The following is a 7,239-nucleotide window of genomic DNA, read 5'->3' on the forward strand; positions in this document are numbered from 1 at the left end:
CCTTGAAGCTTGTAACTTGTGGAGGAATTTGCAGCGTCTGATCCACGAGCTCTTTCTTGCTTCTTGTTATTTTTGATATCTTTTCTGGGTTATGAAGACTCTTATTTATAGTTGTGGTAGGAAGGAGTTATGATAAGAACAAACTCTTTTCGACCAACCTAATTGAAGTGTGACAAAGCCGCATTTGATTGTCCAGAACATGTCACTTACACATGAGGCGCGATTTTATTGGCCTTTTAATTTGACTTGGCATGCCTCGTAATTTTGACATGTGGCACGATCCTATTGGCTCTTTCGTTTGACTTGGCGTGCATCACTTATAACCCAATTAAATGGGCTAGCTAGTTAATATTTATTGGACTTAAATAATTAATCCAATTATATTAGCTATTTGGACAAGTACATGCAAATATAATCCAAATTATTTATTTAATTTGAATCGAATAAATTGTACATGTCTACACGTACATTATAAATCCGATCTTAGATCAATAACTAATGTTTTACTTCCTAGCTTCTTCAAATTTCAAGAAGGGTGAGTGTGTATGTTTGTGTGTGTGTGTGTGAGAGAGAGAGAGCAAGAAAAAATGACCTAGTGATTGTGTATCAAGATAAATGTATCTCCAAATATGCCATTTCATTTTCCTCGAGTTCCCCCAGCAGATTGTTATAACACTTTACACTTACAAGTCCACTATGGTTCTGAACGCTAACATAATTATCCCAATCCAAGGCATGTTAAGCAGCAAGAAGAGCACTCCCAAGAAGATCATCCAGATAATGTACTAAAATACAAAGCCTAAATCATGAACTCAGCATCAGGAAACAATATAAAATTACTGAGTCGTCTAAATTTGCAATCTGTAGGTTTCCTAGGGTTAATGAAGCGCTAAGGGATTCAAGAAACCATCGGCTGAAGAAGTTGGCATGACGGAGTTGGATGCCTCCGTTCTAAACTTCTTTTATACCAAAGATGCAGGCAGGCACAGGGCTCAGGACCACTGCTAGCTGATATATCCAACAACTGGTGCCCAAACAGAGTTTTCAGATAATTGTTGCACACCCTTACGCGTACTGCTTTCTACAAGTGGAAATGCATAAGGCCATGAAGATAACAATTTAGGCAAGGGAATACTCATAACACAAACACAAGTTAATCCTGTAATGCAGCAAAAACTAAGTCAACTAGGGCATAGCGCGCACACACATGTTCAATTTGGTTCACTTCCACAGCAGGAAAAAGCAGTAGACAACATACAAATCCTTAACAACACTGCAAGATCCCCAAGCTTTCTGGTAGGCAAAATAAAGTGCAGGCATCAAGAAGAATGATACATGTCAAAGAATGCAGAAAAAGATAGCTAACAGGAAAGTCAGGACTCTGTAACAATTTATTCTTTAGAATTTACTAGAAAGCTAATTTAAAAAGGTTAATGAAAACCAATCTTTTCTGTTACATTTCTACTCTTTACATCTACGGCTCAAGGCAACCTCTCAACCAATAATAGAATGCCCCTACTTTGATCAGTGCCCTTTTGGCTTCATATTCTCGCCCTAACCATAACTGGAATTTCAACAATGTAATAATAATTGGAACTTCAGCAATGTAAGGCACAATGCAGAAAAGCAGGATAGCGATGGGAATCAAGAAACTGAGTTGAACCTAAAATGTCCTGCCATAACACCTTCAGAGTATTTTCACTTCTATTCCTCGTAGCTCTTTAAAACACGCTTGCTATCTTTTCTTTACTTCACGACATGTATTTTGTCACTATCCTACTAGCTAGTATACTTTAAAAGAATTAATCCTAGAAGGAGAACCTGAACTTTGGAAACATATGTTCTAGCAGTTAGACCAGGAAAAATACTGATTATCAACTAAAGGTACATGTTGCTAAAACTGAAAGGACGAATGCATTACCAAAGTTAGGTTCAACACTTGAAGTTCTTAAAAAGTTCTGCATAGTTTTATTAACTAAAGCAATATTTGACCCTTCAACCTGAATCGTTTTGTAATTATAAAATGACATTACAAAAAATGGTGGACTTTGACACCAGTACACATATAGCTCCTTAGTCAAGCACCTGCTACTTAACCTTCCAGTAGTAGTAAACATATAGCATGGAAAATTGTCCTCACTCTTTGTGGCCAAGCTGATCATTTTCCCAGGACAAAATCAGTAACCTAATCAAGTTGTTATTCTGTTTGATGGAGTATATCAACTTACCAAAATATTCAATAACAAATCCTCCCGGCCAAACTACATCAATATAGGAGCATAACCTTCTTAATTTTACATGTTACCAGTATTTCAGGAAAACTGTTTATAACGAAACAAATCAGTTTTACACAGTGCAAGATCTTGAAACAGCAGCGATGCATGCAATGCATGAGGAGATGTGAGGGTACACTGGAATGAGGGAATGAGAAGATCAAGGAACTGATATAGCAGACATTCATTCGTACTTAGTACTTACACATTATTAATCGTCAGCACTCAGGTTACAGCCAATTTGATCCATGCAACTCATGTGAACTGCTGTCATCTCTCTGTGTTGAAGTGAACCAAGTTTTACCAATTCAAACCTGGGGCAGTTGTGACTAAACATGAAAATATACTGATAAATGAAAAAGACGCATACAATCTACATCAAACTGCTAGTAGCATTTATTTTATTATCCAAAAAACTGCAGAAAAGTAAATCATGCCAAATATCTATATCACAATTACTATCCATAAGTTTATCATGCCAACACACTAATCAATGCATGTCATATTGACTAGTTTATAAACTTTGAAGCCCTAAAATATCTAATTAACAAATCATAATTCACACTGATTTTTTAGGGGGCTTATCCTCATATGTAGCGCACAATATCATGTCTCAGACTAAAACTTCAAATAAACAAGTCGGCAGGAAATTCATGCAACTTTCTGAAACAAGGCAAAGCTTTCAGTCTAAAATATTAACCAAAACAAGCCTCGTCCATGAAAGGAAAAATATCAATGCAGGTAAGATGTAATTGTAACTCAAACCACAAGATAGTGATGATCTGGAGAGTTCCCACATAATCAATACCTTTACAAAAATTGCCTATTTGTAAGTGGCAACTCTCGTCTAAAACACTATTAAAAAAAAACAAAAACAAAAGAACTCTCATCTAAAACACTAAAAACTTGATACATAATACAGCAACCACACTCAACCCCAAGCTAGTTGGGGTCAACCATAAGAATTCTAATTGTTCATGTCCCTCACATTAGACCCATCTCAAGCCAATGTTTAAAAAGTTGAGTTCTCTAGAACTAGAAGTTATCTACATTCTCTAATGGCATACAAATATCTAGAAGACTAAAAGACTCATTTCAGATATTGGACCTAAAGTAATGTACCAACATGGCTAAACCTTCATCCCAACTAATTGATATCACCTATATGGCTCCTTTTCTTCCATTATGCCATATTTTTTGCCAACTAGATATGGACTTCAAGAGATTGTAGATCTTTCAGAAAATTTCCTTCCATGTACTTTTAGGTCTACTATCCCTTTTAAACAACTTCAAATACCATGGTTTTACACCTACAACGGTGTCAAGGGAGGCCGATGTAGGTCATGACCAAACTATCTCAAAGACCATCTAATATTTTATCTTATTTTTTATAGGTCTCTCCATTTTATCTTCTATATGTGCTACTTGCTTTAAATCTAATCATTGATCTTGTATACTTAACATCCACATTACTATGAACTTCACCTAGTAGATATGTTGGATGTAAGATTCCCAATATGCACTTACTATATAACCTTGCCAGTCTTAGAACAGTACAACAAAAGAATGAACTCAACGCAAAACTAATATCCTAATATTGTAATGCATGTGCTCACTAATCAATCTTCAAGAAACCCGCCAGCTAACACAATCTATTGAATCTAATGACGAAGGGTTTCCCAAACACAAACAACTTGGCAACAAAACCTGAGAGAGAAAAAAAAGGCCAATATTAATCGTTTTATGTTCTTAAGACGGGTGCCAATAATATGGGTTAAATAGCAAAAGTGCAGGAATAACCCTAGTGCAGCAAGAAAATTCAGCATTTACTCTTGAGTGGTCAAATGGAAAAGAGAGTAATAAAAACCAAACAAAAAATAAATAGATATATTAGTGCATCTCGAGCCTTACCTATTGGTGAATCTAGCTCTAAGATTTAATGGTTTACCCACATTATGCGAATATAAAACATGCAAAAAGGGGTTTCCTTGAGGCTCATGATGAACTAATTCAGCCTCTGACAAAGATATATTGCATAAGATACAATCAGCTGATTTTCCCAGCATTAATAAAATTATTTACCATATTAGAAACAGATACAGTCAGTTGATATTCAACATATGTTAGTCTTAAGCTACCAAATTAAGATTTGAACTGTGGTTCAGAAAACGAATATTCCTGTAGAGACAATCTCATAATAGCTTCCACGCGATAGACAATCAAATAAAGAATCCATTATGCCGATGCCACAGAGATAAATTTCTTGGGTATCTGATTCCTCTTGCAAGCATAAATTACATAACTAGTAAGTGACGTCATTTCAAAATGCAAAAGTAAACCATCATGTAAAAGCAGCACTATGGGGAAAATACTTAAGAGAATACTCATTGAAAAAAAAAACAGAAAAATTCATTTATCAAAGTAGTCAAAAGCACAAATTAAGATATTTTCATCCAGGAAATACAATTGCATTAAAGGAAAGACTTAGTTTTCCTGAGAAAGAGTATCTGCGGAAGTACCTATCTCACTGCAAAGATAGAATGTACATGTTGAACAAAGATTACCATCTAATGTCTTCAGAAGGCAATATCAGATCAAAGAACCTACTTATTCACTGCTATACCAACTCCTACCTAAGTGAGTACCCTCAGCTTGCTTTAACTTTTGTAACTTGCAAGAGAAAAATCCGACACTTCAGCAAATTCTTCATAGCAACCAGTGGCCAACTACAAGCTATACCAGTTTGACTTCTGCACTTCACATTTTAAACCAGAATAGGGTTCTCGTTATCTTCCATCTTAATAGGTGACACAGGCAATGCTCCCTCATCCTCACCACACCCGTTATTCCCGATCAAAACCCTAACTTCCTTTTCGCAATTACCCTTCGTTAAACTCTTGATACCCTTATCATTCCGATTCAATACATCCCAGAAAAAGTCAGTTAACACACTCTCATAATTCGGCATCTTTGCATACCCAGGGAAATAGTTAATATCAATGACAAGATATCTATTTCCAACTCTATTATCCCTAATCACATCAAAGTTAAAAAGATGCAATTTCGTTGCCCGCCTAAGTCCCCTAGCTATATCAGTAAGAAAACTCAAAGGGGGCAATTCTGCATCATCCAAATTCATCAATTTGTAGTATTTATCATCATTCTTTTCACAAGTATTCAAATTAGAAACCTGCGAAAACGACAAGTAACTCTCTAATCTCCCTAAATTATCCTCCGTCACATCAGGTAATGACTTCCTCTTGACACATTTCACATAATCACCAACCACATACACCTTAAAAATCACTGCCCCGTGATTCACAAACTCCTGTAACACAATGGGCGGCTTCAATTTTCGTAGCCCATCTTTGTTAAACACAAGCAACATTTTATGTGACTTTGCACTTCCATCAGCCACTAATGGTTTCGCAATCACAGGAAATTTCAACCCTTCATTTTCAAGGTATAAAGCCGACACCATTTTCGCATCGTATATTACAGTCTGCTTAGGAATCCCAAACGACGCCATTTGGCCATCGATCTCGAGCTCCGTCACAACCTGAAGCATCGAAATCCGATTGTGCAACCGCTCAATCGATTCCGGCGAGTCGATTATGAGCGCGTGAGGGTTTTGGGAAGCGTAGTCCTTCAACTGACGCTTCCAATCGTCGCCGTAGAGTTTGTGGAGCACGCAATCGAACGGTCCTTGATCAATCAACGGCTTATCTGTATCGATTTTGATGAGATCGATTCCTCGTTCCTTCGCGAGGTTGACGAGGGATAGTTGAATGAAACTGGCTCGTTTCTTTGGAGCCAGCGCGTATCCCACACCGTATCTCTTCATTGGCTCCTCCATTGATAATGGATAACCCGATATCTGACCCGGTTACTATTATACGATAAATACGAGGCACTTTCTCAATGATTCAAAATAGTTCAACTGAGGTACGGGGGAACCACATTATTGTGTATTAAGTGGGGAAAAAAGCATAGGTTTTGGTGAATTCAGAGGATTTGATTCTGGAAATTTCGATAGTATATGCTTGTACATACTCAGACAAGAGTGAGAGCAGAATTGAGTGAAAGGGGAAGAAGAGAGAAGGGAAATGACTAGAAAGGGGAACATATATAGGTCGGAGAGGGGAATTTAGGGTTTGACAAACGTACAGGCGTTGAAGTTGTGGTAGACACGTGGCATAGTTTAGGGGAGGTGATAGCTAGAAGATTATGAGCGAGTTAATCTGCAGTGACAGAGGTCAACTTTAATGGTGTAAAATAAAAAAGGACGTCAACTTTAATGACAATTTCTTATGGGAGCGGCTCCGCTCCATTAGTGCTTGCTCCAGTGTTTATGAATGTATATTTAGATTAACTACACGTGTCCATGTGAATCTTGGAAGGATGAAATTGTTTTTGTTAATTCTCTATTATTATGCTTATATATTCCCGTTGATAGTAATAATTGAAGAAAAAGAAGAAGAAAAAACTAAAATATGTGGAAGTTGATACCCACAAGCTACATTGTATCTATTAAATTGCTTTTTTATTTTATAGTCGGGTGAATATGTTTATTTATTCAGAAAATGGAGTAATTATTACATATTTTTTTAGCTTGGTTTTTGTATAGGGTAAAATTGGTTCATATTAAATGCTCGTATAATAGAGTGACATGTGGAACCAAAGACAGATGGAAAGCGAAATAAGTGAAAGCCAAGACCGGAGACAACAGTCTCGGCTGGCACCGGGAAGCCCCCGAAGGGAATGTTGCTCATGAAGACGAATGAATACATGTCACCCCATATCATTCAATGAAGAATATTCTGCATGTTAAATACATAGTCCGTGATAGAATATGACATTCATAGCCTGCCGTTACACATTCTTCAATGGCCCCATAATTATCATTTAAGAGAGGCTTGATCCTAGGACCTTGTTCCCTATGTGACACTATAAATAAGGATTCCAA

At 36.9% G+C, this 7,239-nt stretch overlaps 1 protein-coding gene across 5 annotated transcripts; it reads right to left on the minus strand.

Annotated features, from left to right (window-relative positions):
* Window positions 1–618: 618 nt before the first annotated feature.
* Window positions 619–6,565, minus strand: LOC104230155 (inositol-tetrakisphosphate 1-kinase 1-like). 5 transcript variants are annotated; one of them, XM_009782907.2, is made up of 3 exons: window positions 4,793–6,565; window positions 2,479–2,551; window positions 619–1,081 (listed from the first exon to the last, which is right to left on the minus strand). In XM_009782907.2, the coding sequence occupies exon 1, from the start codon at window positions 6,127–6,129 to the stop codon at window positions 5,038–5,040; it is 1,092 nt and encodes a 363-aa protein (XP_009781209.1). In that variant the 5' UTR covers window positions 6,130–6,565; the 3' UTR covers window positions 619–1,081; window positions 2,479–2,551; window positions 4,793–5,037. The 5 variants fall into 5 exon arrangements, with proteins under 5 accessions (XP_009781209.1, XP_009781216.1, XP_009781195.1 ...); XM_009782914.2 differs by having other exon boundaries at window positions 619–1,074; window positions 2,479–2,587; XM_009782893.2 differs by having other exon boundaries at window positions 2,479–2,587.
* Between the last annotated feature and the right edge of the window lie 674 nt (window positions 6,566–7,239).

The sequence above is a fragment of the Nicotiana sylvestris genome, chromosome 8, assembly GCF_000393655.2.
Source record: "Nicotiana sylvestris chromosome 8, ASM39365v2, whole genome shotgun sequence".
In the NCBI taxonomy this organism is placed as follows: domain Eukaryota; kingdom Viridiplantae; phylum Streptophyta; class Magnoliopsida; order Solanales; family Solanaceae; genus Nicotiana; species Nicotiana sylvestris.